Source organism: Neurospora hispaniola, assembly GCF_033458365.1.
Source record: "Neurospora hispaniola strain FGSC 10403 chromosome Unknown B0T23scaffold_10, whole genome shotgun sequence".
Lineage (NCBI taxonomy): Eukaryota > Fungi > Ascomycota > Sordariomycetes > Sordariales > Sordariaceae > Neurospora > Neurospora hispaniola.
The window spans coordinates 1299379-1327221 of record NW_026944415.1 but is presented as its reverse complement, the minus strand read 5'-3'; the positions used below and the strand labels follow the sequence as shown (position 1 = coordinate 1327221).

The following is a 27843-nucleotide window of genomic DNA, read 5'->3' as shown; positions in this document are numbered from 1 at the left end:
ATCTCTTTTGAAAGACCAATGAATAAGAGCTCCAGAAATTCCCTGTTCAACCTCTCATCGAAATGCTAAACTACCTCCACCTAACAGACAAACGGGCAACTCACGATGTTAGCCACCCAGCTCGTTGTCTTCCAATCACTCGGTTCGATTGCGGCGAGCGTCCACTACGATATCGCGATCCGGGCTATCGAGACATCGATTGTCAATAGCAGCCATAAGGGCAGCAACAAGAGGAAGGGAATGTGGGGCAGAGAAGGATACAGGCGGAGCAAGAAAGGAAGATCAGAAGGCAGGAGAGAAGAGATTTATTGTTGAGCGGGCGCATAGTTTGGGGAACGAGCTAAAGGGGGGGAGAGTCTTGCATGAACAGTGGACGAGAACTAAAATGGAATGCGGGAAACGGGCAACGTTGAGAAAGCACTGGAGTTCAGGCAGTCATGCTGGGACAGAGGTGATTACAGATTCATCGTTGGCTAGGGCCTTTTGGATGTGATGTGAGGGTGAAAAGAAACGACGGAAAAGCATTGAGGCCACAGCCCAGCGTGTTGAGAATGGAACAACAAGAAGAGTTGCGACCACAGTCAGAGAGTAGTTGCTGAGAGGCTGTGGCAAGAGATGAAAGACCCGGATGGTATCATCAAGAGGAGTAATCAGGACAATTCTTAGGCATCGTTTCGCTTCAGACATGGATCAGTCTTGTATATAATCAGGGTCCCACATTCTCTTCATGTTCCGTGTTCTGTCTTCCTCCAGATCAACACGTCCATCACCATCTCGGTGCCTTGTTCAGTATCAGCTTGTGTCTATTCTTCTGTTTACTATGTTTACTTCGACGCGGTGGTGGTGATGGCATCGGTGTTTAGATCATCGAGATACGGGACGAGGTTATTGGCAATAATCGGACGCAAAGCAGAATCAGGCGGTGTCGGTTCAAGTTGAGGTTTGTTTGTTTCGCTGGTTTCCTTGTATCGGCGCGTGCATGGAGAGGAATGAATAGCGGTTGTAGGTCCTTAAGGCTATACCTAGATTCTTGGTATCGGCTAGAGCATTGCGTCTGTCAGTACGCGTGAAATAGCGAACGGAAGGAGACCAAACTCCCTCTGCTCCAAACCTTGAGTTTCGGTAGGCAATGTTTAACTTGAATCATGAAAGATGGGGATGATGATGCGTGTCGGTCTTAATGGAGAGATCCAGCTAACTCAAGCTAGAGGGAATTGCCACTGTAGGTATAGCTGGCAATACCAAGCATAAAGGTCTGCGATTTGCGAAGGAGTAGATTCGAGAAGTGCCAGAACCCTCTATCAAAGACAGGGGTGCAGGGCAAAGAGCCCTTGCTGCACTAGTAGACTAGCGGTCTGATAAACAAACGCCCAGAAACTTCTCGTACAATGTGACTGACCAGTGTGTATTAGCTCTTGGCCTTATCAGCCTCTCTTCACGTTCGTCTGCCCTAAGGGATTCCTAAAGTTGAGAGCCGACCATAGCCATTTGGGTGCAAGTTGCTTGATTCGGACCGGATCCTTTGAAATGTGTCAAAGGCTCAGCATCACAGTCTTTGGTCTACCAAAATACCGGCCCTCCAGGGTGCTCGAGACCATGACTTGTCGTGTCTGGGTATCCGACAGCTTTGTTGTGTTTGCCTTTCGTTTCGTGGGTTGGGATTGATTGGTTTGGTTCGCCTCGGGTCTGGCGGTTACGAGGAGACCACTGCGGATATGAAAAGGCTAAGCGCTCTCGCTAATCTTTTTGGTGACCGAGGGCAATCCCACTGGCGACGATCGTAGTGCGCGAAGAGGCGCGCTGCGAGATGCCCTCGATGGGCTCGGACGTCTTACCCTCCGGGCTCGTGCATTTCGGACGTATTGTCACTCTCGGTGTACAGATCCTCGATATTCTGGCGCGCAACGACTACATCAGGGAGCTTCGCGGGCGTCACGGCGCACTCCGCGGAGCCTCGATTGACGTACAAGCCCGATGTCTTGCGCAGGGTGACGGATGTATGCACTTGATAGCGACGTTCGTACTTGGATTCTTGAGCTGGGGAGCTTGGAAGCGGGTCGGTCGCTGGAGAGAGTCCTTGCCGTGAAACAAGCAGAAAGACGTGCTCAAAGCTCTTTGATAGTTCACAATCAATGAGTAGAAATTCGATAAAAGAGAGCAATACAGATTTGGTTGGTTATATTGACATCCCCACCAACTGGTCCTCGGGTAGTCTCTAGTAGCAGTTGGAGAGCGAATACGTCGGCATGTGGTGCCAGTTTCATTGTCTGCGGTTGGCGATCGGAGTCAAACAACTGGAGACCATAAGCCCATTTCTTGTAACCCCTGTTGCCTTGTGCGGTAATAATGTTCTTGGGCGTCAATACAGATGGCAGCCCCCTTGATCAGTGCCAGTGGAGCCGGGACACCACACCTGAACAGTTTCTGCTGCGATTGACAGTTCCCAGTACCTTCCAATCCTTCATTTGATTATATGATTCGTAGCATTTCTTGGTTTCCACATATGACCCCTTACTAAATCACACTTAGAGAGTGGCTGTGTACGTACCCTCGAGATCTTAACCTTGTTATACCCTCTAGGCTAAGCTTGCCGTACAAAGCAAACAATATTCACCTTGTTACACGATCTCTTCCTTGGCATGTAGAGCGGTGAGATATGTCAACATGGGGAATTTCGAATTGATCTTACAATTGAGAGCGTTCAACGTACATACACACAACATGTGTTTATCGATTCGCACCTCCTCCCTCCTCTAATAGATAAATAGGTACTGAATACATATACCTGATACAGACATTGATGAGTATGACGACCAGAATTCGAACAACTGCCCTTTCTACATTTCTTCCCCGGGCACATGATCCGGAACGCAACAGTAAATACCATATCAGTCTACTTGTTCAAGACCAAGGAAAAGTAGACAGTGAACACATCAATGACACACTGACATGTTTTTGTGATTGTTTCAGCCAGCTGACAAGTCAGAATGCGAGAGCTGACCAAAGATATCGCTCTTGTCAGTCGTCGAGCGATCCCTCAGACTGATCATCCTCCTCCTGGTTTGACTCAGCATCAGTGTCATCGTCCAAATTGTCGTCTTCATCGCTTGTTTCGCCAAAATGGATTCCTCCATTAACAAGACGCCAGTTCAGCCAAGCATCACTACCTTCGTTGTCATCGCCACCCTCAACGCCATCACCACCCGCGGGGGAACCCCCTGTTCTGGCCGGGTATTCGTGTACACCGTTCTCGCATTCTGCGACACATGTAGTCCGAAGCTCGATAGTATCACGGGGCGGCTGGTGTCTCAAAGCAAGGCCAGAGTCCTCCAAAAGAACCGATCTTCCATGCGGCAGACTTCTCACCGGTCGACGAGGCCTAACTTTGCGAGCCTTCGCGGATCGAAGAGACTGACGCACTCTCTCGTACATCAGGTCAGGATCGGTGTCACCCGGAACCGGCCTATTCCAGATATGACACCAGTACCCAGAAAAGGGAAGATCTTGAAGCGCTTGATCTGCATCTGGACCAGTAAGCTCCTCCCAGACTAGTTCCCATCCAATTGTGCAGTCTTCGTCAGTGATGAACTCCCCACATAAATAGCTGTATTGGGCCCAGAGTGGCCACAGACGACTGCCGGAAAATAACCGCGAGCCAAAGTCAAGTCTGTCCTCCCAATCAATAGTATCATCAAGGACATCTTCTTCATAGTCGTAGAGAATAGTGACAATAGTCTGCGTGGTGCCGAGACAGTTGTTGAAGAGTTTGTCCAGAGCACACCACGTGCATATTGCTGCGGGTGCATTCTTGAGAATATTGAAGCATTCCTTATCCTTGTCAACCATGAAGAAGTCGAGATCTCGAACAAATGCATGTTTGACGAAGCTCATATCCTCTGCGAGGGTAAAAGCAGTTGGGTTTCCATATTCCTCCGTGAAGTCTTGAAGACGGAATTTGAACATTGCGCGACATGTGATCGAATCGATGTAAAAGTAGTCCATTGACGGTCGCACGATGATGTTCATGTCGAGGTCCCAGGCGCGGATACTGACATAGCGCTGATTGCGGAGGGCCGCAATACGTGCCTCCTTGCTGACTCTCAGAAGGGGGTTCGAGTTGTACTCTACCAGACGGTCGTTTTGGCAGTGTCCCTGGATGAAGATGTACGGACGCAAGCGAATGTTTGTGGGATCAGAATGGTCGTCCGGGTCGTCCATGCCCCAGATCAGTGTCCAAGCAACGGATGGATTGTCTTCGTAATCATTCAGGAATTCTTCCCAAATCATGAGGCGTATCTCGTACGGAAAGTTGGAGAACTGGTGAAACTTCTTCCGCAAGCGCTGATTGAGTCGTTGGGATCTTGCTTTGCGGGAACTGGGCTGCGGCTCTTGGGCGGTGCTCAGTGACCGCGTGGTCATCTTGTGGGTGCGCATCTCGACGGCGCTGTCCATTTCAGGGGATTGAAGCCCCAGAACGGGCAAAGGGGTTGAACAGTAGACAGGTCCGGGTTGAAAGGAATGAAGTATGGGAAGAGTTGATTCGAAGTACGAGGGTTAAGGAGCTCGACTTCAATCCCGTGCGACGGAATCGACTAGAAGACGAGGAGTGGGAGGAAAATTTTCGATCGAAGGGCGGAAAATTAGGCATCCATGACAGACGTGCTCTTTGAAATAGTCAGAGGGAAGGAGCAAAGGGTCATTCAAGTGACTCTTGCTTGTCAAAAGCGGTCAACAGATGAGTGTCCCAGTTGCAGTGGTTGAAAACCGGGAAGGCAGGCACGCCTCAAGAGTAGTCAAACACCCCACCCTTCGAGGTCCAGCCCCCAGGCCTACACGTAGTGACCGTGGCCCACTGACGAGTGTACCGTAGAATTCAAGTTCTGGGGGATAGCTTTCCAGGGAAATCAGGCATGGTCTGTAAGCATACTGCAAAATGCCTCATGCCCACCAACATTTCTATGGAAGACGATGACTCTGAATGTCTCTACCCTCCAGTGCCTTGGAAAGATAGGTAGAAAAGGTGAGGTAGGGTACAAGATGGATCGAAATTACAGCTGAGTGCTCCGGGGTGGCAACACCTCTCCCTGATTCTATCTTGCGGGCATAAAATGTACATATTCGGGCAGGATGCTTCCAGATCCTGCCTGGTTTTCCCAGAAGTTCAAAAGCTATCCCCCGTAATTCTACGGTAGGCAGGAATCTTTGATGCAGTTGGAAATGTTTGCAGATGATGTAAACGCAAGGCTGTGGGTTGGTGACAGCCTGCCTAACCTTCCTTGCCCTGCATCACCTTGTGTAGAGGTACCAAAGCCTCGGGCTATTATTTTGTATCGACCATGTCCACTTGCGCCTTGGTAGATACATCTCCAAACTCGGATGTCTCTCGGCTACTCATCGGGGCCGTCCCAAACCAACACCAACCCAGTGCTGCGAGGGGCTAGGGCCTATTTTCTTTCCAGCGCGTGTGTTTGCTTTGATCCTTGACGAACCGACACTGCTATAAGGAAATCTGACCTCTTCAGAAGCGTGATTAATACTATTTTGGTCGCCCGCTCGAAAGTGACCACGATCCTAACCATGATGCCGAACACCGACCGTACCTATAAAAGCACCACCTGCCACCACAAGACCGACCGCAAGCATGGACAGAAGCGCGACCGTAACCGCAGCCACGGCCACACCCCCCTATCTTCCTCACGTCGCTACTCGATACCGCCCACTCCCTGATTCGATGATCGTGAAAGCTACCGATAGCGAGCTGAAGCTCAGGCCCTGTTGGTGTAAATGGCGAACTGAGAACCAAGCCAGTGGTAGGCAGACCATACGGGCACGCCGCACGTATATAGCGAAGTGTCGTGCGATATTCAGTTCAAAAGAAGGCAACAAAGGTACTCGGATGGGCTTAAAACGTCGTTTTAGACCCCAGGCTTAGCGACTTTTGAATCAAACCACCAGATACTATTGGCCCAGGTAGAGCCTGGGATATTGAAAGGGCGTCGCTTCTAGCCCCAATGACCGGGGAAGTGAATAGATGGACAGATATGCCAGAGAGGATGAGAACTGAGAAGCATCTGAGGAGCTTTTATAGCCATTCTGCAGGACGAAACTTCAATAGCAAGCGACAGAAGCGGTCAAAGGCCCTTCGAGCGGTCAAGAGCATATTCGTGATCTCATCCTGAATCGCTTCCTCGCTCTCGATCTCGCCTCCAGTACAAGAACTGAGAACGTCCATGCCTGTCATAGCAATGTCCTCCCTGTCGAGGTCCACTACCCGAAGCTTAGGACATGATGCTCCCCATCTAGTTTCTCGGGTTGGACATCTGGGCGGCTCAGTAACTCCACGTTCTGGGTTTCTCTGCCCCTGATACCTCCAGCACTTGCCAGCCCCCTTCCGCAGGCCAGCAACTTTCATGCACCCGTTGGGCAAAGCTCGTCTTAGATGGCCCCCAGTCCCGAGTTGCTGTCAGTGCAAGGCCACGCAAAGAAACAACAAATCATTGATCACCTGCTTCGTGGTAGCATGTGTTCTCCCGTTGATGTCTCTACTGTGGTATCACAGTACCTAGGTGGTCTACAAGTCTAGGATCTCGGATCTTTGGTTGGGACAATTTCTAATGGTTGGTGTGAATGATGATGGCTTTGTTGTGTCCTCCCCGTGGTTCAGGCCGCTGTGGACTTCAGGCTCTTACAGCTCTCTGCTGCGGCGCTCGCTCCTTGATTTGTGGAGGACCCAGTCTCAGCCAGGCCGGCCCTGGCCTAGATCGTTTGTTGAAAGTATCTCCTCCAATAAGACAAGGCGATCCAGACCAGATGATGGGTGATTTTTGTGTCGGATAATTCAAGCTTGGGAAAGGGCTCGGGGGGACGAGGCAGAGTACGCCCACATTCTGGGGTTTGGAGGTGGTTTGGAGGGGTTGGTCACGACTGCCCACCCGACAGCGGCCGGCACCAAAGCGGCGATTGTACATAGGTACCTTATCGGCTAATCAGGCTTATAAGTACCTCCTAAGGTAGACGGGCTAGTAGAAAACATCCATGGTCAGGGGCATGGGGTTCTACACCAGTATCAGTTGTAAGGAACATCTTTTCGTGATGTCTCGTTTGCGAAGATCGACTAAATCTTCAGCATGGACTGGAGCGGTACACCCATTCGAATAATTACCGGTTACAGCATCATGCTGTTGCTGCTTCCATGAGACCGTGGCCTTCCATCAAGCATCACCAGGATACCTGGTATGAATCGATATGAGCTTGTCATGTGGCTTCAACCCTAAAACCCCATCCTCTCTAGCATCATGTCCAAATAACCATCCGATTCCCAAACTCAGTGCATCAAAGAATTCGTCAGTTTGCATTTACCCACGCTGGTCTCACATCTGTCGAGTTCTGATACCGAAGCCAGGTCGCTCCTTCTTCTCTCCATTCGCGATTACTCTCGACTTATTCCCCATCGATAATTCCACATTTGCCATGGCTACCTCTAGGTACAATGGCAGACAGGACAGGACCGGTTGAAGCCTGCCTCCGCTCACCAAAACAATGGAGAGCAGTACAAAGCGGGAGCAAAGTCAGAAGGACATCTGGAATGACGACATGACCACATAGTGTAGATCCCATCTTGTTCCTGCCAGGCAACGAATGGGGAGATCTCTGGACGCGTACGCTCGGGACGGATGCAATGCAGATCATGGTGTGTGCTGTTTACTAACTCGTTCCCCGCACCGGCACCACCAGGCACAACAGGCAGCTTCCCAGCATCCTTTGCAGTCCGAGTCCAAGAAACACAACGCAACACTTTTGACCGACCGTCTTGAAGGCACCACCCAGCAACCATCTGCACTTCCGCCACATCGGGTCGGACTTCATCTCGGGTGACACACAGAATCTGGATGACGTCGCCGTTACGGATGTCTACCAGCTGACTTGTCTGCATCTCCGCATTGTCCTCCTTTCCGTGCAGCAACAGCAGTGCCATCATGCTGCCCATGGGAAGGAATAAAGTGTGTGCCCTCTTCTGTTGAGCGATCCGGGCGATTCTCTCGCTGTTCTCCCTTTCATCAACATATCACCAACCGGCTTCTTGGGTAGTTGAACTCGGTACTTTCAAAGCAACATGATCCATCCAGAGCAAGTCGCCGACATGCTTCGGCCCACCACATCCACCACATCTAGCCATGTGCCGGGACCAGTCCCGACCGTGGTCCGTACGTCTCCCGTCCCCGTCTTCTTGGTTCTCTCCTGCTAGACTGAATTCCGAGACTAACATTACGTGAACCAGCTACTCCAACAGAGTATCAAACCCTTGGCGAAACAGGCCACCGCACTCTATGGGTGACCTTCGCCCTCATGGTTCTCTCGTCGGGCATCTTTGCCCTCCTGTCGTGGAACGTGCCGACCTCGAAGCGTCTGTTCCACGTCATCACAACGCTCATCACCGTCGTTGCCTCGCTCTCGTACTTCGCCATGGCCACGGGCCACGCCACCACCTTCAACTGCAGCACCGCCTGGGACCACCATAAGCACGTGCCCGACACCTCACACCAGGTGTGTCGCCAGGTGTTCTGGGGCCGCTACGTCGACTGGGCCTTGACCACACCGCTGTTGCTGCTGGAGCTGTGCCTGCTGGCCGGCGTTGATGGCGCTCACACGCTGATGGCAATTGTGGCGAACGTGATTATGGTGCTGTGCGGCCTGTTCGCGGCGCTGGGAGAGGGAGGAAACACGGCGCAGAAGTGGGGATGGTACACCATTGGATGTTTCTCGTACCTCTTCGTCATCTGGCATGTGGCACTTCATGGCAGCAGGACTGTTACAGCCAAGGGACGTGGTGTCTCAAGGCTATTTACCGGTTTGGCTGTGTTTGCGCTGTTGCTGTGGACTGCGTATCCCATGTAAGTGCTTCATTCGTAATCGTGTGCTTCCTGGTTGTTGCTAACAGGACCACCTTTCACAGTATTTGGGGAATCGCCGGTGGTGCTCGCAGAACGAATGTCGATACCGAGATCTTGATTTACACCGTTCTCGACTTGCTGGCAAAGCCCGTGTTTGGCTTCTGGTTGTTGCTGAGCCACCGGGCCATGCCCGAGACCAATATTGACCTCGCCGGCTACTGGTCTCATGGCCTTGCTACTGAGGGTAGAATCCGCATCGGCGAGGAGGACTAAGCGGCGATCATTGAAGATGAAGGTTGAGTACGTGGTAGACAATGGTGTAGGGTGTCGGAGACGCCTTGGGTCAATGCATGCTGGACTTATTGTGGGTATTGGAGCGTTTAGGTTGAGGAACAACTTGAGTCGGCTTTCTAGGCTGGAGACGGACGCTGTGGTCATTTTTACGGCAATGAACGAATAGGGGAGGTTTTTGACAGTCATTTTTACTGCGGCTAAAAGTGTGTATAATCATAACAGCTTATTTTCGAGTAAACCTACGGAAGACACAAATGAAAGAAATTGCATTGGACCACAAATGGTTCTTGTCTTGCAACTGTTTTGATCACCGTGGGCGTTCAACTACTGTTAGAGTTGCCTTTTCCCTCCCTCTACCGAGGGGCAGCTTGCCAGGTCGATATCAACTTGAGCGAGGCATTAGGACCATCAGCCATCTCTTCATCAAATCATCCAACACGACATTACAGCCGCATCACAGATCGCATAATCCCATGCTCCATGATACCCTACACAACTGCAGATTTAATGACGATCAAAGGCATGTGAACGAATCAATCACCTTCTCTCTGCAGTACAGCCTGTGTTTTTTCCGCAAGTGCTCAGGCGAGAATCAAAGCTATCATGAATTACATGACAATGATGAGCACTTGCTTTTTCCCCAAGTCCTGATCAAACCCAGAATCAGCATGCGTGAATGTGCAGATATCCCTGTTTGTACATATGATCGCTCAACTAACTTCTAGTTGGCCCCGTCACAGCCAGGGACGGGTGAGTTGACGTTGCATCCCGCTATAAAGGTCGCAGTTAGTTATGCGGGCTTTTGTTCCTATTTTCCGCTGTATTTTCGAAACCGTTATCTCGACAGGGCAGCGGGCACTTTAGGGGAGGGAGCTTCAACTTCCATTCTTTTGAAGGTAGGTACCTTGGTGTCCATCAACGGGCTTCACAAATTCTTCCAAAACGATGGAGTCACTTGTGGCATGAATGGTCACTCTGTAAATGCTTTGCTTGTGTGTTTTCCCTGCCGTTCCCGCTCCCGCTCCCGTTACCGTGGCCCTTTTGTTGCCTTGCGTACTACCTTACTTCATATGTATATTTCCCTCGTCATTGAAGAGTATGAAACCGTTGTCGGTCGGTTAGACGCCTCATCAGATCGTACATACCGTTTCTATTGACTGCATGGGTAGACGGGACGGAGAAGTTTACTTTGAATCGAACATGACTTCTTCTTGACCAACAAAAAGAATCCTGTGCCACAACATATGATAAGGTCAATGACGGCTCCCCCTTTGGTGAAGGAGTCGCGGAAATATATGAACAGAATCAGTAGCTCTAGTGGCGGTGACAACTCTTTCTCGTTGCCGGCTTAAGCCTTGAGGCGGATATCGTAGCGAAAAGGGGGATCTCAACATTACCACCATCTACGGTACGTACACGATACAACAGCAGCGAAGGTGGTTCCCCTCGGAAATAACAAACGTTACATTCCACTTTCTTTCTTCATGAGTGCCCAGTCTGATGCAGGTTAGCGACGGGAGGTTAGGTATGGTTGGTTGCAGTTGCTAAGGTAATTTGACAGGGCGAGACGGGCACTGACACGTACATTCGGGAGGGTTGCATCATGGGAGGTTCAAGGTTGTATCCGTCGAGTCTTTTCTATTTCGGTTTCTTCTTCTGTTTTTCGGTGAAAGTTTGCTATAAATTGCATTTCATAGAGGGATACGGTGTTTCATCATCTTTTTCACCTGCCGCGAACGATGTGGTTGATACAGAGTCCTGCGTAGAAAAAATGACAAACAACTCGGAACTGAAACACGCGACACGGGAGAAACCACGTTTGAACGGGATCTAATAGAAGGGATTGACGTGTTCCCGTCGGGTCCGGGTGTTGCTATTTGTTTCTTTGACGGAAACGACGACGTGTGGAAAAAAAAAATGCTCTTGAGACACCAGAACTCTTTCCAAGGAATGTCTTGACATATGAAGAATGGAATGTGAATATTTCCATCAACAGGATGGAAATGACGAAGGCACTGGAAAGCCCTGCCTGCGTATGTAACATTGTAACGGATGCGCTGTAACTGCGTATCGACTTTAGCCTGAATACAATTGTTACGCTGAATGCTGATAAATACCGGGGTATGGGGTAGAGCTAAGTCCGGATAGGGCAGTGATGAGCACTTTGTATGTACGTGTAAGAGTTTGTTACCGGTAGCAGCTTATCACCGTCTATGCGCAGCGCTCGCTGTCTTCAGAATTTCGGTTACCTCGACGATATCAAATCGTGATGATGGAAGCAGTCCTGGTGTAGTGGATTCTTGAGCACAGAAAGCACAGTGTGATGGAACGGAGAGGCATGAAGCATACGTAAAGCGTGCATGGACTTGTGGTGGCCAGCACAGCGCAACTGTCCGATGCCTCAAATAGCACAGCTCTCGGTTTGCACAACGTCGAGGGCGATGTATGACACAGCGGAACGCGGGAAGCGGCTACTCAGAGCCCCGACCGTTCGCGGCGAAGCTTCAGGGCGCTACGGGCCACGAGCAAGTGTCAAGCGGACCGGACGGTCAGTTTAAGGCACTCGCCCTGTTCGTTTTCTCGCTTCGAGTTCCCGAAACCGTTGGTGAGCCGGGAGGATGGGACTTTGTAATCACTTACCCTTTTTCTCGCACTCAATTTTCTTGCCACCTTTGTTCTTGTTGTTTTTTTCGCGTCGGCCGATACGGCCACCGCCGCCGTAGCCATCAATTGGGGTTTTCGATGCTCGATCACCAGCCATCAGGAATATCGACAGTCTGGTCAACCTTCAATAAAGGCCAACTTCTCCAACTCGATCTGTCCCCTCACCTGATGCTTACCGCCACTGTCCCCATTCGCCTAACAAGCTCTGCCAACGCCACCCGAAACTTGTGGCGTCTGGGGTTAGCAAAGGTTTGCTTCTTATTGGAGTCATCAAGCGGGGTAGACGGTATGCGGAAACTGGCAAATTCTGCGTAGAATCAACAGGTCGAGAATCGGAATGGCATTTCCTGTCTTTCTCGAACGAGGCGCCTCGGCGCTTCACCTGACAGCGCCAAGGTCGATCTTTTTTTTTTTTTTTTTTTTTTTTTTTTTTTTTTTTTTTTTTTTTTTTTTTTTTTTCAAGCGTGCCAGATACCGAAAGCGACTCGAAATCTGATGATGGACAACGTCGATAATAGTCCAGCCTGGGATGTCGACGTTCCAGAGTACACTAGATCTCGTTGTACGTTGGGTCGAGTTTTGGATAGCTAAGCCGTCACCACGATGGAAGACTGGCTAACTGGCTCAACTGGAGCAAGGAGCAATCTTGATGGTCATGATATCTGTTTCGTCGCCATTTCTAGACACAATTAGTGTTTGCACGCTCCTCAGGCACATAATCTGACAGCACTCACACGACCATGAAGTTGTAAGGAGGCAAAGGGGTTGACGAAAGCAGAAACTCACCGTCACAAGATGACAAGACCAAAAGCGTTGCCATGGCTTGACAGAGGGTGCCCTTCGCTGGCACTATCCAAAGCTGATATCTGCTTCTTCAACCTTTCGGCTCGTAAACGAATCATCCTTCGCAATTTCCAAATTCGCTCCCGGATCGCGAATGACAACGCCTTCTTGCTAAAGCGGCACGGTACGGCAGAGTAGCCGATCCTGTTGGTCAGAACACCCCCCAGAACGGCCCGAAAAGAAGACAGAATAGGGAAAACATCCGGCCATCGACCTCCAGTCCTCTGCACCGCGTACCCAATAGTGCCACACACGACCACGACATGGGGAAATAAAAAGGATGCAAAAGGGGAAAGGGGGGGGGGGGGGGGGCAGAGGCCACCAAGCGGGTGGTGGGGCCGGAAGAAGCACGTCGACAGAAAGGGATTGGCTACCTTTACCTCGGTCACTGCCACGCCGTAGTAACACAGGAACGGATACCACTCTAATTTTCTATGTGTCCATCCCAGTCCACCCGTCCACAGCGCCAAACGTCTCAGCAGTCCGTTTTTCTCTCACAGGTAGCCGGACAAGCTTGAATTCCTCGTGGATGGACAAGGCTGACATGAGTAACCTCGTGTAGAACGTATCCGGTCCTGAAGACTGATTTGGAGATCCGGCAAACTACGAGTTGCGATCCAAAACAAAGAGCGCTGGTACCACTCGGAGACCCAGGTCAAACCAGGCGTGGAATCGCAGAAATTTTACAACTGTGGTCGAGTGTACCCAGGCAGCAGACTTGTAACTGGTAAACAGTCAGGGCTGCCTCAGCCTGTCAGGCTACCAAACGATGGGAAGTTTCTTTCACACATCATCGCACATCCTGAGAGAGTCAGGCGACAGATGCAACAAAGGGCGCTTCCAGCCCGCAAAGTGGGGTGCCAAAAAAATCAACAAAGAAAGAAACATTTGTCACATGAGACCACACATTTGCTATCCAGGGGCACATGATGCGGGATACCGTCCAGGCTGGCTGGCGGCCGGATACGTCGAACTGTTCCAACTGTCGGAGCAGTCCTCGATCTGTCGCGTACACCGTAGGTAAGAAATCGAATGATGACGGGGCATCATGTTGCGGTGTGAGAAATACCCAGCCCCCCTCCTCTGGGATCCAAAGAGCGAGGGCATTCGTGCACTGGAAGTGTAATTAGGGCATGTTTACCAACAGGTTTTGCCATCGTGGTCAGTGATAGGAAATCCCAGCGCCAAAAACCTCAAGGCAGCATGAGCATTTCCATACCTCTATCCACCCAGCAATCCCGGATAAAAAGAGCTTTTTCCAGAAGGGCTCGGCGAGCTAGGTAGGTACGGGATCGAACTCTGAGCCAAGGGGGCAACAGAATGGTACACTACTGAATGGTAGTCGAGAACTGACGGTGGTGGCTCAATGGCTTTACTACCTAGGGAGTGAGGGAGTATGCCCGTAGAGGTAATCTCCTAGAGTACCTACTGGACTGTGGTAACGGCGGACAGCCACTCATGTCATGAACACAACTTTTTAGCTCCTTGGCCTGGGCAGGCAAAGCCCGATGCCAAGCGCTGGCGAAGGAAGTTGTTGTGCTGAAGGAAGGAACAAGGGTGAATGGGATACCCCACTGTCGCCGCTTCGGTCCCCTTCCCGCCGGTCTTGCAACTTTTGTCGAGACTTTCAAACTTGTAGTGTACGCTGGAATTAAAGTCACATGCCATTCCCCAAAAAAAAAAAAATGTTATCAAGACGACGACCCAAACCCAGACGATATCATATGGTGGTATTGGGCGGAGATTTCCCCAGATTTGTTGCTCGTTCGTTATTCTCCTCAATCGCACGCGTCAATCCACCCGTCCCATGGGGAAGAGAAAAAAAACCACACAATCATGGGGTTAATCTGGGGAAAACAAGATCGCAAGGTCGGGGCAAAGTGAGGGGATTGGGGGAATGGACTGGAGAGACTGGAGAACAATGGAGAATATTGGAACTTTGGAGTCAATCTAGATGCGAAAGACTCCACAAAAGGACCGTTTACAAGCGGCCCTGCCCTGCACTTGGAGTGGTTTGGGCCCCTGTCGCCCCGGACCACGTTGCCATGCTTGTCCTAGTGGAGGTTGCGCGCGCCGCCCGGTGCCTGACTCCACAGAAATGTTGGGGTCAGCAAGCGTTCTGGATTTCTTTGGGACGAACAGATGGAGGGTGTCTGGCTAAGTGGTGTTGTAACATTCGACGTCGTGTAAGGGACAGAATGTTACGACGATTGTTACCATTGCTGAGTGACGTTGCTCATATAACACAGTCTTATAGAGCAGCGGCTCGGCGCGACTTGGTCGTGGTGCACTGTGATCTGTTTTGGTTCAAGGGAAGGCTTGTTGGGAGCGAATGGCGACAACTGATAAGTGATAATAGCGTCGCCGTCGTGTCGCTGTCGCCAAAGCGTCGGGACAGATGGAGAGCGGAGACCCGGCCCTACGCACCAAGCGACGGCAAGTAACGGTGCCGATGATGCCCAAAACAAACCTGACGCTCCCATCCAGAGAGGCACCGGGTCAAGTAGCCCCGAGTATGGGTACGTGACATGGCGTATGTATGGTATGCGGTATACGAGTCAGTGTTGGTGATACCCCGAACCCAATCATTCAATAACGCTTTACCCGGATTAGTCCGAGTACAGTAGCTGATGATGATGTATGTAGTGCGCCCACAAAAGCGCCGGTACTAATGTGCAAATACTGCCGAAGGATGGTCATTCGTATCTTCTTACCAAGCAGGCGGGATGTTGACAACTTGAACCTTTGGGACACGTCCTTGTCTGGATTCTTGGGGGCTCCTTGTGGGAGGATAACATCGAGCTTGGCCTCACTTGTAACTGGTAAGCAGTGAGAGATGGCTGACTCGTTTGGGCTCCTTGGCGACCACGATGTCAGTTCTGGGCATCGTTCGATACGTACTCTGATGCTCGTGTAGGGAGAAGCCCTGCGAGCATGGTAGGCATAGCTAGAAATGAAAAGGGTATTGTGCTGCGTGCCACCATGATCACATACATAACTTCAGCCTCAAAGTGATCCATGTTGTGGTTGTGGTTGTGTCGAGGAAACCCAGGACCCTAATTCTGAAATCTGGTGGTACGACAAGGCTGGACGGGGTCACTCTGGGTTATACTCGGTCCTTGTGTTCAACCCATTGCAGATTTCATCACTGCTGAAGATTCGATACTGATACTAACTGGGTATTGGACAACGGTGCATCGTTATCAACGTCAGGATCGTCTCCAGTTTCTCTGATCCTCATCAAGGGTTTGACAGCAAAGGGGCAAGAACACGTCCGTGCGACTATTCAACCCACAACACTACGAACTCAAACCTAAAACCTTTCGGCTACTGCAACGAAGATCGTTGGGTAATGTGATTGCGATCATGGGTGACAGAAAAGTCTGGTGCAGGGAACAAGGTTTTGGACGACGAGTTTAGCTTTGTTACGATTGTTACACAGCTCGTTGAAGGAGGCGGGATTTTGTACCCCCCTTCCCGGCTGGCCCATGCTTCTAGAGGATTGGTTCAGGCAGCCGTCAAGGCCGGCCAACAAATATTCTTTCCAAAATTACACGCAGGAATTGTTCCATTCCATTCGACCCTTGAAAAGCCACAGTCAATTACATACAACTATACGCACAGGAAGAACAGAGATCTAAGTCACCTCATACTGAGATTTTGGAATTGGAAGTTTAAAGCCAAAGATGAATGCTCCTCGTTCACTGTGTGTAACGGCTGGGAATATTGAAATGCATCGCTCATGCAAGAGAGCAGAATGGAATAGAAGGGAACTTGAAAGGGTTTTGAAGAGCAGGATGAGAACACTGGAGCCCCGGTCTCGCTTCCTTCTAGAAGCACATCCTTCATCTACACTTTCATCAACGGATGCAAATCATCACCGTCACCATCACCATGGTTTGCCAAGTAATGGGTGTCGCCAACGTCCCGGAAATAATCTTTAGCGTAGTGTGTCATGGCCCAGAAAAGGGGCTTCGAAGATACGTACCGTACCGTAGAAATCATTCCCGTTTGCATAGGGGAATTGTAACCACACCCCACGCGCGAGCTGGACGGGCGTCCACTCGGTCAATCGCCAAGTTGGGAATAGAGAAGTCGCTGTGATAACATCAATCACCCGGGAGCTACGGAACAAGAGTGCCAAGCGAACGTTTCTCCCAGGAAATGCAGCTTTGACGTCTTGGTGGTGATGTCGGGCTGGTAGTGGTTGGGACTCTGGTTGCATGGCGGTGGGACTGGACCTCGGCTTAGTTTTGAGCGCGAACAGTTGACCGAGGCGGAAACGCAAACGGTGTGGAATGCGGGTGATCTGGAGGAGGTCTCTTCCATTCCCGGCGGGCGGTCCGGCTTGTATCCATACCTCTATGATGGATGATGATGATGCCGTCAAGAAGTCGCCCCATGCATCCCGTTGAAGAAGAGCGAAAGAGCAAGACACGTATCGAAAAGAATGAAACAATGAAAGACTGACGACCGGGAGCAAACAATGCTAATTCGGGACTGGACCGAGACCCAAGACATTCCATACCGGGCGGAAGAAGAGTTGAGAATTGATGCGATTCAAGACGCTGTTACTGTAACAAAAACGGGGGGTTCAGCGGTTGTGTCTCAGGTAATTTTGCGTCAGGAATGTAACGCACCGAAACGGGGTTCAGAAGCGCTGTACGGATGCGTTCCTTCACATGACTTTACAATACGGATACGGCTTACCAGGGGGGTAACGATTCAAAATTTCAGCGACATCTCGAGAGGGAGCAGACACAGACTGTTCGAGGCCAAGATCTAGTGCAGACCAAGCTCTCTCGCTCGGCGTTATTCTGCATCTCTCGTGCATGGCGCTGCATGGATGAACAAGGAGGATGGCCACAATCTGGGGACCCCATGGAGAGGGAAGGCCACCCCTGAACAGAAAGATATGGGATGGGATGGGATGGGCCACTCCTCCACCATCCTGCGCCTTTCCAACCAACCCCAGACCCAGCACTCCAGACCCTCTCCACGATGGGACTTTTGCTGGATTTGGGGTAGAATCTTCCTTCTCCGCAACACATGGGAGTGGTCTTGCACGCGACCCCCCGGGCGGGACAATGGCGAAATCCCCAAGGAGCATCTTGCCAAGTTGGGGAAATCGCCCTCTGTCTGGCTCGGTCTGGCTGGTCTAGGTGCGAATCTCCGTTTTCTGACTGGCCGGATCCGACCAAGCCCTCCGCAGCCACCAGAGTCCCACCCTCCCCCGTCTTCTCCAACTTGGGAATCTGTGGGCATGCGTGTGGTATGGGCATGGGGAAGCCGGCAAGGTTCCAGAGTGTAACCACGGGCATGGGCTGTACTAAGATACAAGACCTTGAACATGCAAACTCAATTTACATAAAGAGCTTCGCATCCCGTTTCTCACCCCCTTTTCACCAGCCGCTTTCTCGACTTCCTTTCTGTGTCATCAACAAGTGATCTACCTCCCTTCATCCCCTCTTTCCTCTTCTCGTCTCTTTTTTGCTTCTTCCCTTGACGACAACCAGACGACAAGAAAGGGAAACCAACAAACACAAGAGTCACAACAAACACCATGTCGTCCACCCACGAGAAGGAGACGGCTCCTACAGCGGCCCACATCGGGCTCGCTCACACCCAAGATGTCGAACGCATCGAAGCCCCTGTCACATGGAAGGCCTACCTCATCTGCGCCTTCGCCTCGTTCGGTGGTATCTTCTTCGGTTATGACTCCGGTTATATCAACGGCGTTCTTGGCTCGCAGATCTTCATCGATGCCGTCGAAGGCACCTCCCCCGTCCGCGATGCGCTTTCTGAATCCCACCAGTCCCTCGTTGTCTCTATCCTATCCTGCGGTACCTTCTTTGGCGCCCTCATTGCCGGTGATCTCGCCGACATCATCGGCCGCAAGTGGACCGTCATTCTCGGCTGTCTCATCTACTTGATCGGTTGCGTGATTCAGATGATCACTGGTCTTGGTGATGCTCTCGGTGCTATCGTTGCTGGCCGTCTTATTGCTGGTATTGGTGTGGGTTTCGAGTCCGCCGTCGTCATTCTGTACATGTCCGAGATTGTGAGTTTTCTTTCATTCCCCCCCCCCCCTGACCGGTTTTCTTCCAGGGCATTTGACTAACTATCCAATGTCTGCAGTGCCCTCGCAAGGTCCGTGGTGCCTTGGTCGCCGGTTACCAATTCTGCATCACCATCGGTCTCATGCTTGCTTCTTGCGTCGTCTACGCAACTCAGGACAGGAAGGATACCGGTGCTTACCGTATTCCTATCGCCATCCAGTTCATCTGGGCTCTCATCCTTGCCGGTGGTCTCATGTGCCTTCCCGACTCTCCCCGGTACTTCGTCAAGAAGGGTAACCTCGCTGCTGCTACCAGCTCTCTGTCCCGTCTTCGTGGCCAGGACCCCAACTCCGAGTACATCCAGGTCGAGCTTGCTGAGATCGTCGCCAACGAGGAGTACGAGCGTCAGCTTATTCCCTCCACCACCTGGTTCGGCTCCTGGGCCAACTGCTTCAAGGGTTCTCTCTGGAAGGCCAACTCCAACCTCCGCAAGACTATTCTTGGTACCTCTCTTCAGATGATGCAGCAATGGTGAGCTTCCTCTTTACTCCTTGAGAAAGGCGGATGGACATGCTAACAAGTAACCAGGACCGGTGTCAACTTCATCTTCTACTACTCCACCCCTTTCCTCAAGTCCACCGGCGCCATCTCCAACACCTTCTTGATCTCTATGGTCTTCACCATTATTAACGTCTTCTCCACCCCCATCTCCTTCTGGACCGTTGAGCGCTTCGGCCGCCGCACCATCCTCTTCTGGGGTGCCCTCGGCATGCTCATCTGCCAGTTCCTCGTCGCCATTATCGGTGTCACCGTCGGCTTCAACAAGACCCACCTTGACGCCAACGGCGAGTCCATCGCCAACAATGTCAGCGCCGTCAACGCCCAGATCGCCTTCATCGCCATCTTCATCTTCTTCTTCGCCTCCACCTGGGGTCCTGGTGCTTGGATCTTGATTGGCGAGATCTTCCCTCTTCCCATCCGCTCGCGCGGTGTTGGTCTGTCCACTGCCTCCAACTGGCTCTGGAACACCATCATCGCCGTCATCACCCCTTACATGGTCGGCGAGAAGCGCGGCAACCTCAAGTCGTCCGTCTTCTTCGTCTGGGGCGGTCTTTGCACCTGCGCCTTCGTCTACACTTACTTCCTCGTGCCTGAGACCAAGGGACTCTCGCTCGAGCAGGTCGACAAGATGATGGAGGAGACGACCCCCAGGACTTCGGCCAAGTGGAAGCCTAGCACCACCTTTGCCCACGCGGCTGAGGATGGTATGCTCAACGTCCCTGCTGAGAAGCAGGTTTAAGCTATGAGCTGAGCGTTGACACTACCGAAAGAAAAAAAAAAGAGAAATAGAAAACAAAAGAAAGAGAGAGAAGATGGACAGACACGCACGCTTTCGACCAACACGGCCAGCGTTCGACAGAGAAAGATGATGGATACCCCGCGATTGTATTTTGAGCGAATGATTTTGATGAGCAAGCACGAGTACGAAAGCAATGAAATGCGTGATGGGAATGATTTTTCTGTACATGCGGTTGGATAGGCTAAGAGTTCTTTATGATATCTCTGAAAATGCGCGGGGTGTGTACGATGGCGCTGGTGTGTGGTGGCTGTCCTGGTGTCGTTGTTGTGGTCTTTTCTTTGTCAATCCTCGATACCTTGGTATACCCTCATCGGATACCGTAACTATACCACTAGCCTTACTTAATTGACGACATCAACCGCATATTTTTGAGCCCCTCGTGGTGAAGTGTACACTTGTGTTTACGGTTTGCCAAAACGTTCACGACACCTTGGCAAAGACGCATTGACGGCACTTGCTCCTCCATTGAAACGTGACAAGACTCGTCAACCCCAAGCTCGTAAGTGATGATCGCTTCATGTGCAACACCAACGATTCCACGCCTTCGGTTCACTACTGCGATCGGCGAATTGTCTGTCTCAGCAATTCCTTCCCCATGATCGCCCGGTACCTTGGTCGTTTCGCGGGTTCACGGGCGAGCGGTGTTCAAGCAGCTGAGCAGGCATCTTTGATCTGGGCATCTACCGAGACAGTGGCGTTTTCCGCACTACGCTAGCGCCGTCCAACTCCCCAAAGACCGTCGCTAGCAAGCGTCTAGGCCGATCTCTAGCGCACTCGCAACACAAAATCTTGATAAGAAATCCACATGCGTCAATTGAAGTGGAGGTTCGGCAACCGCTTGGAACCGCCAGAGGCAGATTGACCACTGCATTCATTGCCTTTCTCGCTTTCACTTCTCGGCTCTCGCCCGTCCGACATGTACACTACGCGCTGCCCTTGTGCTCCGAAAAGGAAGGAAAAGAAACAAACACAAAAATCTGCCTGGTCGTACCGAGGCAGTCGAATAAGACACCGAACATGCATGCCTGCGCTCTGATCGGAGGATTTTGATAGAAGAACCCCAAACACACCGCTTCTTAAGCTAATTTGGTTCAGATTGTTTCAGGAGTACCGAAACCAGATTTTGAGTAACCCAGACCCCAAACATGTGAAGCCAGACTCTGCGCGTGCTCTGAGACCAGCATCGTGGCATTTTGCCAGTTGCCTGAAAAGGAAGTGCGGACGTGTGCGCGCTTAACAAAAAAGGGGGCGGGAATCACCAATTGGCGGGGGTGCAACTGAACATGGAAACACAGGAAAGGGCAAATGTAGTTCAATTACGTGAGAGACGTCGTGTTAGGGGGGAGAATCCTAGAGGGCTGACTTGGAGTGTAACCGTAAGACAAAAAGGTGAAGGCGAAGGATGACGGGAACGCGAATTGAAAGCGGTAACAAAAAGAAAGAAATTAAAAAAATAATTGAAAGACAGTGGAAGAAAACCGAGGCAGACGCCCAGCGGAATGCTGATTCCTCAAAGAGTATCATACTTGGAGGTGAGACCTGTGGTACCCATCTCCTATTTTTTTTTCGAAAGAAGTCTATCAGAAATTTCAGTAATCGTCAGGTCTTCGAAACCGACCGTCTGACTGGCGGGCGAGCCACTTTGATGTCCCTGACTTGGATTTGGTGAGAAAAGGTGACACACGATGCGGAAAACGGGCTCAGTTCCGATCCGCGAGTAAGAGTGGCGTGATGAAAATGGATGGCAGCGTCTACAAGAACTGAAAACTGCACTGACTGAAAACAAACAACGAAAAGAAGAAGCGCAGAAGTGAGGAACTTCAGGGTCATTCGCTGCCCCTGGTGTCTGTCAACATCACAATTCAGGCACAGGTCTGGACCCCCAATTTTTTTGGTTTTTTTCAATCTTTGGCTTCCGAAAATCGGAAAGTGGGATACGCCTTACTTGGTACAGCCCGACACGGCACCTCACCCGGACTAGTGGGGGCGGGGGCGGGGATCTGAACAGAAAAAGAAATGCAGTCGTGCATCAACACCAAAGTGATGGCTCCAATCACGACGACATCTACCGATTTGGACAGCCAGCAATCAAGCATATAAAGATTAAGCTCTCGCGCAGTGGTTGAGATGTTCTCCTTTACCAATTCAAGGTGTTGAAACGGAATCCTTCGTTACCGATCTCGCAATGCCGTCAGTCTGATTATTCCCGGCTGCACTGCCCTAAATGCCTTATCTTGTACATATGATGACTCCACTGTGCCCACTGAAGCCGGTGCGCTGATGTGGGCTGGTGGTCTAGTCTCCCGACTTTCCGCTTCCCGTCCACAGCTTTTTTCTTCGGCAGTCAGCTTCATCGCCAGAACGGCCTCCACTTGCCCACACATGACATCACGAGCCGCCGAAGGGGTTTGATGGGGCCCTCGAGAAGCTGGGGGTTATCATTCCCCCGGAAAACCTCCCCCCATGCCCACGACCCCGGCAGCGTCCAGCAAAACACCATCGCCTCCTACCCCGCACAGCGGCAATGCCAATCTCGGTGTCCATTCCACCACCGACACCCCCGGCGCTCGCCTCAGGACCCTCCCAATCTGGATGATCGCGCCCCGAGATCCGTCAACATGAGCCTCTTCCCGCAGGCTGGACCCATATTGCTCGCCAAAATGACACGACAGGTGGATCGGGGATGACTGGATGTCGGTAGGGCGCTAGGCAGCCGAGTGGTATATAGCAAAAGAGCCGCCCTGCCTGCCGCCCTCCCTTTCAGCAGCTCCCACCCTCTTCTATTTCGTGTCGACACCACACCAACACACAGAAATTAACCATGCCTCTTCCTGCTGGAGTCTACCGCGCGGACCACGTCGGGTCCTTCCTTCGCCCCAAGGCCATCCTCGAGACCCGTGAAAAGGTCGAGAGCCAGGCCGCTACCGCCGAGGACCTGCGCAAGGTTGAGGACGAGCACATTGCTACTGTCGTCCGGGAACAGATCGAGAACGGCCTCCAGTCCGTGACCGACGGTGAATACCGCCGCGCGTGGTTCCACATTGACTTCCTGCAGCATCTGGCCGGTGTCGAGAAGCGCGGCCATGTCACGTCTACCAACGTCACGTCGCACGGCATGACTCCTCCCCGACTTGTTGTTGTCGGAAAGCTGGGCCACCCGAACCCCATCCAGGTCGACGACTTCAACTACGTGAACAAGCAGGTGGAGGCGGTCAAGGCCTCCTCAGGCGCCAGCCAGACCGTCACCGCCAAGGTGTGCATTCCCAGCCCGACCATGGTGTACTTCCGCGGCGGCCGCGACGCCATCGACGCCGACGCCTATCCCACCCTCGAGCCGCTCTTTGACGACATCGCCAAGGCCTACCAGGCCGAGCTCGACGACCTGTACGCCGCCGGCTGCCGTTTCGTCCAGCTGGACGACACCAACCTGGCCTACCTCTGTGACGAGGGCATGAGCAAGGAGGCCGCGCAGCGCCACGGCAAGACGCCCGCTGAGCTGACCCAGCAGTGCGTCGACATCATCAACGCCTCCATCAGCAAGAGGCCCAAGGACATGACCATCGGCATCCACCTGTGCCGCGGCAACTTCCGCTCGCAATGGTTTGCCCAGGGTGGCTACGAGCCCGTGGCTGAGACCCTCTTCAAGGGCCTCAATGTCGATGTGTACTTCCTCGAGTTCGACGACGCGCGTTCCGGCGATTTCTCTCCGCTCCGTCACCTGCCCGAGGACAAGATTGTGGTATTGGGCGTCATGTCGAGCAAGAAGGCCGAGCTGGACGACAAGGAGGCCATGATCGAGAGGTTGAAGGAGGCCGCGGGATACTGCCCTAGGGGCCTGGATCAGCTGTGCTTGTCGCACCAGTGCGGTTTCAGCTCGACCAAGGAAGGAAACGATTTGACAGTGGAGGAGCAGTGGGCCAAGGTGCGCCTCGAGGTTGAGATTGCGAAGCAGGTCTGGGGTGACGATCTGTCGCAGTAAGCGTCTGTCTACTTTGAAAAGGAGGTAAAAAAAATTTAGAATATTTGGATGCATTGGCTACGATCCACGCTTTCATTTTCCTAAGATGCATAGCAGTGAAGAAATAGATGGATGGCAAAATACTGCGTGGGAGAGCTGACCAGAAATCAAACCTCGATGCTTTTTCCCTCATCGAATGGGACCTATGCTCTACTTAGTACTAAGATGCATCAACCAAGATCGTTCGTTTCATTGAGAATTGGTGCAGCACACCACACCACTCGAACACCATCCGACTGACTGAACCCTAAAAATGAATTCAGGACACCTAGCCAAGGAGCACCAAGAGGTAATGAGCAGAAGGACACAGCGCCGACCACCGAGCAGCAAGTCAGACCAGAAGTTTGGAAGTAAACCCCCGGCAATGGTCAGCTAGAGGTAGTTCCACGCGGAATGACGGACGCCCCTTTGGTCAGGAAGAGCTACTTGCAGAACGAGGGATGTTACTTCCGGATTGTTCATCGTTCGTGAAGTTGTGGTGTGCAAAAGCCAATCCACGAAGCAGCGCAAGCGGTTGTCATGCATCACCGCTCCTTTGACCCGAAATGCCGATTCGGACCTCAATCGCCATTCCGTCTGTCTCCATGTTGTACAAACCGGCACATGCCCGTCCGCACTTGCTCATCCCTTCGTTTGCGCTGTCCCGTTACCCATAACCGTAACTCTGAGGACCGATGCATCATTATTTGATCAACGGTTATTGTTTGCTTTTTGGACAATGAACGGTCACAATGGAACTACCCTGGAATATCAACGTGGCAGGCGGGATAACCCGTGTTAAAGTCCAAACGTAACCCGTCGTTTCTTTCTTCTATCACCTTTTCTCCCGCTGCCCCCAACGGCGTCGTGGTTTAGAATGGAATCTGACGGGGTATAATTTCACCAAAGAACAAAGCTAGGTGGTATGGCTGGGACATGGAGGTGACTGAACGTCTTATAGGAAGAGGTTCAAGGGATCAGTACTGTGATTCATTCATTACTGAAGAGACTAATCACAGTCCAGCCATGGAAAGAAGAGGCCCGCGTTGTCTTTGATGAATCCTAGTTAGACCCATAGCACCTAGGTCTTTCTACCTTTTTGCTTCCCAGTTGGTCGTCGTCAAGCTATCTGCTTCGTACTCCTCCCGTCTACCTACCTTCAACAGGAATGGCCTCCATTTCGACCACCAGAACCCAACAGAGACACTCACCAAAATGACTTTACCGACCGAGTCCAACTCGGCGGTCACCCGCCTGATCATCGTCTTTACCTTACTGGCTTCCCTAGCCGGCTTAACTCTGGGATTCAGATACTACTGCAAGCACCGCTACGCCAAGCAGCTAGGTGTTGACGACCTCCTTCTGGGTATCTCCTATGTACGTTCGTCATCGACATCCATCTCCTACCCCCAAATACCATGGCACCCAGTTTCCTTTCTAGCACACTTACCTCTACGAATAATAGCTCATCCTCACCGCCGCCGCCATCTGCACCGCCGTAGCCACCCGCCACGGCTTCGGTCAGCACATTTGGACCATCCCTCGTGTCACAGAAGCCATAACGGCAGCCAGGATCGTCTTCATCGGCGGCGCTTTTGTGTTCTTTGGCATCGCCCTGGCCAAGACGTCCATCTGCCTGACGCTGTACAACATCGCCCGAAGGAAATGGCAGAGATGGGCATTGGTGTTTGTGGCCGCTTCGGTGCTGGTGACCAAGCTGTTGTCGGGCATCTTCATCTTTGTCTCGTGCACGCCTGTGCAAAAGAGGTGGAATCCGATGGTGGAGGGGAATTGTTGGGATATTATTGTGCTTTGTCGGTATTGGTCTTTTTCGGGAGGTGAGTTGTCTATTTGGATGGGGAGAAAAAAAAAAAAAAGAAGTCACTGATTGACTGACGGACTGACTGGGTGGTTACTAGCGTGGTCAGCAGTGACGGATTTTGCTTTGGTGGTACTTCCTTGGTGCATCATTTGGCACCTGCAGGTGAAGAAGATTGAAAAGATCGTGCTTGGGTTTGTTCTGAGTTTGGGGCTTCTGTAGGTCTCTTTCCTGGACGGGAATATTGGTCATGCATTGGTACTTATCGTTGTGCTAATAAGACGATGATGCCTAGGACCGGCATCGTTGCGGCCATCAAGACGACATACATCAAAGCTTCGGACCTGGAGAATGATTTTACCTGTCAGTTTGCCTTGTTTTTCTTTGTCGGAATCAGTGAGCATAACTAATTTGTCGTTGTGAGCCAGACGCGGCAGCAGATCTAGTCATATGGGAATCTGCCGAGCTAGCAGTCGCCATCATCGCCGTTTCTATTCCATTTGGCCGCTTGGCGGTCCAAGACTACTTCAGGAGGAAACAAGCACGATCCGCAGGAAACACCACAAGCCAGGCTAATGGGACCCGAAGTACACAGCCGGCCACGTCCGAGTCAACAATGGTCCGGAGGGATGTCAATAATGCTGACGACGAAATGCCCCTTGCCCGGCGTCAACTGAAAGCAAAAGCCAATGGTGGCGTCAGATCTAGTACAGTGTCTCTGGAGCAATTTCTGCGTGAAGCTCCAAAGATGCCGGGAGCGTGGAGAGAGTCGGGAATCATGCTGACGAGGGAAGTTTCAGTTGGAAGACATCGAACAGATGGTTCCGAACAGGAGCTGGGATGCCGAGCCTGGTCACCGCCGCCACCGTCGAATGTGTGAGCAGTTGGAAATCTGCTTTGGCAAAGGTGGGAGTTGGTAGAATGATATGCTTGATGATGACTGCCATAAGAGCTTTGATTGAAATGCAAATCATTGTTTTGTCGAGGACTGAAGGAGGTCGTCAATGTTACATTACAATCTAGTTGTGCCTGAATTGCGGGGAATTCACGCGCTCCGCACAGCAGCCCAGCGGGGTGGCCCGCCCATGCAGCCCTATCACTTGATGTCCACTCCGTGGATGTTACAGCCAGTACATTGTACATACATACATGTATGTACGTTGCGTAATTTACCACTGATCACCTTGTCTGGAATTCTCACCTCCAAATCTGCCCTGGTGTGCGCAGGGAACGCGGTACACTACTTCGGACAGTCGTGACCAATCCTACCTGTGGTTCCTTTGTTTACTTCAAAACCTGATTCAGAATCCCCTGTTTCGATCTTCGATATCCAACTGATTGAATATACCAACTATAGGGTTTGTTCGTCTTTTATGCATTTGCCATCATCCTATCTCACCGGGCGCTCAAAGTGGACGGCGTTGGAACCACGTTTCCGACATCCCATCCCACAACTCGACAAATGTATCTTCCAATAGCCCTGCCAATGGCTGTTTCCTACGAGTCCCCTCGCGCGACTCTTCCAGTATCCCTTTGTGATGTCTCTTTGATCGTCACTCCCGACGTCTCACAAACTCGATCCTCAATCAAATGCTCGCGTGCTCTCTAATCGCCGCTACGGATCGAAGGCGAGACATTGAGCCTCGCGCCGTGACGCTATGCAGGAGCATTACAATCCCCCGTCTTCTGCCTACCCAATTTCTATGATCCAGACGCAAACTGTGCGAAAGCCATGCGGGTCACACCATGTCGTGGGGCTTGTTTCGTCAACTTGAACTCACCAGTGACGGCTGGTGAGAGCCTCACCGAGCGCATGTTGGTTTGATGCGGCTTCAAAGACCAGCTTCGCTACGTTGGCCACATAAACTCTTGTTGCGTGTTTCGTCCTTATGTAGCTCTTGTACCTCGCACTCTGG

At 51.6% G+C, this 27843-nt stretch overlaps 6 protein-coding genes across 6 annotated transcripts; 5 read left to right on the top strand and 1 right to left on the bottom strand.

Moving 5' to 3' along the window:
* Positions 1-3018: 3018 nt before the first annotated feature.
* On the bottom strand, positions 3019-4452 carry B0T23DRAFT_436489 (uncharacterized protein; the record flags this gene model as incomplete). Its single annotated transcript, XM_062840579.1, has 1 exon — positions 3019-4452. One exon carries the CDS (start codon positions 4450-4452, stop codon positions 3019-3021), a length of 1434 nt encoding a protein of 477 aa, XP_062688382.1.
* Positions 4453-8113: 3661 nt separating this feature from the next.
* On the top strand, positions 8114-9164 carry B0T23DRAFT_433061 (opsin-1; the record flags this gene model as incomplete). The annotated part of the gene is made up of 3 exons (XM_062840411.1): positions 8114-8204; positions 8279-8891; positions 8954-9164. 3 exons carry the CDS (start codon positions 8114-8116, stop codon positions 9162-9164), a joined length of 915 nt encoding a protein of 304 aa, XP_062688381.1.
* Positions 9165-11020: 1856 nt separating this feature from the next.
* Positions 11021-12985, top strand: B0T23DRAFT_416123 (uncharacterized protein). Its single transcript, XM_062839621.1, has 6 exons — positions 11021-11137; positions 11266-11306; positions 11570-11628; positions 11667-11755; positions 12577-12597; positions 12628-12985. Exons 1-6 carry the CDS (start codon positions 11103-11105, stop codon positions 12674-12676), a joined length of 294 nt encoding a protein of 97 aa, XP_062688380.1. The 5' UTR covers positions 11021-11102; the 3' UTR covers positions 12677-12985.
* A 5691-nt stretch (positions 12986-18676) lies between these two features.
* B0T23DRAFT_390386 (general substrate transporter) lies at positions 18677-20474 on the top strand. The gene is made up of 3 exons (XM_062837874.1): positions 18677-18753; positions 18831-19282; positions 19340-20474. The coding sequence occupies exons 1-3, from the start codon at positions 18742-18744 to the stop codon at positions 20049-20051; spliced, it is 1176 nt and encodes a 391-aa protein (XP_062688379.1). The 5' UTR covers positions 18677-18741; the 3' UTR covers positions 20052-20474.
* A 2240-nt stretch (positions 20475-22714) lies between these two features.
* On the top strand, positions 22715-24369 carry B0T23DRAFT_48391 (uncharacterized protein). The gene has a single exon (XM_062841338.1). It carries the CDS (start codon positions 22933-22935, stop codon positions 24088-24090), a length of 1158 nt encoding a protein of 385 aa, XP_062688378.1. The 5' UTR covers positions 22715-22932; the 3' UTR covers positions 24091-24369.
* Positions 24370-25323: 954 nt separating this feature from the next.
* B0T23DRAFT_436487 (uncharacterized protein) lies at positions 25324-27025 on the top strand (the record flags this gene model as incomplete). Its single annotated transcript, XM_062840578.1, has 3 exons — positions 25324-25485; positions 25574-25946; positions 26356-27025. The coding sequence occupies 3 exons, from the start codon at positions 25324-25326 to the stop codon at positions 26805-26807; spliced, it is 987 nt and encodes a 328-aa protein (XP_062688377.1). The 3' UTR covers positions 26808-27025.
* Positions 27026-27843: the final 818 nt, after the last annotated feature.